This window comes from Otolemur garnettii, unplaced genomic scaffold, assembly GCF_000181295.1.
Source record: "Otolemur garnettii isolate 467f Iridium unplaced genomic scaffold, OtoGar3 scaffold00047, whole genome shotgun sequence".
Taxonomy (NCBI): domain Eukaryota; kingdom Metazoa; phylum Chordata; class Mammalia; order Primates; family Galagidae; genus Otolemur; species Otolemur garnettii.
This window is the reverse complement of record NW_003852442.1, coordinates 9,149-11,604: the sequence shown is the minus strand read 5'-3', so window position 1 is coordinate 11,604 and position 2,456 is coordinate 9,149. Positions and strand designations below refer to the sequence as shown.

At 53.1% G+C, this 2,456-nt stretch overlaps 1 protein-coding gene across 1 annotated transcript in view; it reads right to left on the bottom strand.

The window, feature by feature from the left end:
- Positions 1 to 924: 924 nt before the first annotated feature.
- The window catches only part of GINS2 (GINS complex subunit 2), a gene marked incomplete at its 5' end in the record, with an annotated part of 4,589 nt that continues 3,057 nt past the window's right edge, over positions 925 to 2,456 (bottom strand). The window contains 2 exons of the mRNA XM_003791405.1: positions 925 to 1,050; positions 1,831 to 1,957. Coding sequence (XP_003791453.1) covers positions 925 to 1,050; positions 1,831 to 1,957 — 253 coding nt within the window. The remainder of the gene's footprint in view (positions 1,051 to 1,830; positions 1,958 to 2,456) is intronic.

The window sequence follows — 2,456 nt, the reverse complement described above, 5'->3', positions numbered from 1 at the left end:
ACAACAGACCTTCCTGCTCACTGCATGATACTGGACAATCATCTCCCCATGTCAAGGTAATACAAGTTTGTAAGGCACCTAATGAATTCCAAAATGCTACACTAGAATAGTTAAATTTTTCTCTTACCAAAAACAAAATAATTTCTCCTGAGCCACACTGCGTGCAACAGAGTCCTTCCCCTGAACCTGTCAAGTACACTCCAGGTCTGACTTCCCTTCCCAGTGTTGTGCCTTAAGCTTCACTCACACGTCTGACACATGGGATTAGTCTTTCCCTGACTTTCTTCTTGATAAGCAGCCCAGAAAACCTCAGCCGTAGCAGCTGAGACACGACCCCCCAGCGCTCATCCGCAGGCTCCAGCTGGTTGCTGCACACCTCTCAGGTTACCAGATCTCAGCCACAGGCTCAGCCTTTCACTCGGGAGTTACACGGGACAAAAACCCAACAAAGTCAGATTTGGGTTGATTCCATTTTTATTGTGGATTGGAGCTTAGAGGATAAGCGCTGGTCAGCATCACTGGCTGCTCCATCTGCCACCCTCTGTGAGCACTCTCCCTGTAGGAGTCTAAATTTAGCCCAAGAGATCAGGATCAAAAAGGAGAAAAACCGCTATCAGGCACATCGCCGCTGTTACTGAACACCTAGCAGTCACTGATCGCCCACCGCGTGAGAGTTGTGCTGAGAGAAGAACTTGTCTACACCTTTCTTCTCTCTCCCATGAAAGAAAAGCTGACTTCTAGAAATAGATGTGGAAAGAACATGCCAGGGAGCTAAGTCGCGGTCAGTCCATCCCCTGAAAAGCATGTTTTTCAGTCAAGAATGTTTCTTGAGCTCCAGAACCGCGAGTACCTGTCGTGGCCTGAGCACTCACAGACCGCAGCAAGCCTCCTGCTGATGCATCCTCACCACTCATGAGCCTCTCTCTAGAAGTCCTGAGACTGGGAACTCTCGGAAGGTTGGAGGTTTGTGCGCAGTTTGTACATGTGATTGAGCGCCTGTGTGAGAAACTCCCCGCTGGTGTTGATCTCCATCAGGGTCAAGTTATCCAGCTAAAACAGAAGAAAATGGACAAAGTTGGCCAAGAAGTTTTTGATTTTGAGAAAAAGATAAACTCTACTGAATAAAAATAAGAAACCAGTAGTTCTTGTTTTTAAAGCAAGCTAGTAATCCTTGCTGGTAACAGCCTGGGCTGTGTGAAATTCTTCCGCAGGGAAGCCCCTGCAGGCAGACGTGCAGCACACAGTGTGCGGGCCGCAGGGAATCCCCTATAGGCAGACGTGCAGCACACAGTGTGCGGGCCGCAGGGAAGCCCCTGCAGGCAGACCATGCAGCACACAGTGTGCGGGCTGCAGTGAAGCCCCTATAGGCAGACGGTGCAGCACACAGTGTGCGGGCCGCAGTGAAGCCCCTATAGGCAGACCGTGCAGCACACAGTGTGCGGGCCGCAGGGAAGCCCCTGCAGGCAGACCATGCAGCACACAGTGTGCGGGCCGCAGTGAAGCCCCTGCAGGCAGACCGTGCAGCACACAGTGTGCGGGCCGCAGCGAAGCCCCTGCAGGCAGACCCTGCAGCACACAGTGTGCGGGCCGCAGGGAAGCCCCTGCAGGCAGACCCTGCATCACACAGTGTGCGGGCCGCAGCGAAGCCCCTGCAGGCAGACCATGCAGCACACAGTGTGCGGGCCGCAGCGAAGCCCCTGCAGGCAGACCATGCAGCACACAGTGTGCGGGCCGCAGCGAAGCCCCTGCAGGCAGACCGTGCAGCACATAGTGTGTGGGCCGCAGGCAGACCGTGCAGCACACAGTGTGCGGCCGTGAGCCAGCACCCACCTCGGCGTGCGCCTCCTGCTGTCTCACAAAGCTGTCAGCGGACACTCGGAGCTTGGCTATGCGAGTATCCCACACGTCCTTGACCAGGGTCCGGATCTCATCTGCTTTAGGGATGTTGTCTGAAGCGCTAAAGGAAACACAGTGGAATCAGGAAGTTTTTTATCAGCTCAGTTAAATGGAAGAAACACCAGACAGTGGCTTTTCTCAGGCAAAATACTCCAGCTATTCTAGACTCAGAAAATCTCTTTTGTTTTCAACTATAAGATGCCAGGACCTGCAGCAGTTAAGCTTAGTGCCCAGGACACTGGCAGGATCCACACTGAGTTACTCCGCTCGTGCTAATGACCCCACAGCAGGCTGTTGTCCAGAGTTCTGTTTACCTGAGAGATTCAGGTAGCAGAGAACCAGCTCCAACTTGGACATCCTCTCAGGATGACTGTTCTGTGCTATATAATCTCCATCTACAATGAACTTGTTTTGAGGGCTGGCTCAGAGGCCTTACGTTCCTCTTCCTTTACAGACTGCTAACCACTAACCCAGGCCCACAGCCCCCCAGAGAGGAAGAGTCCAGCTCATAGGCACTGTGCTTGGCACCTTACATGGTGTGTCCATCCTCACAAAGCCCC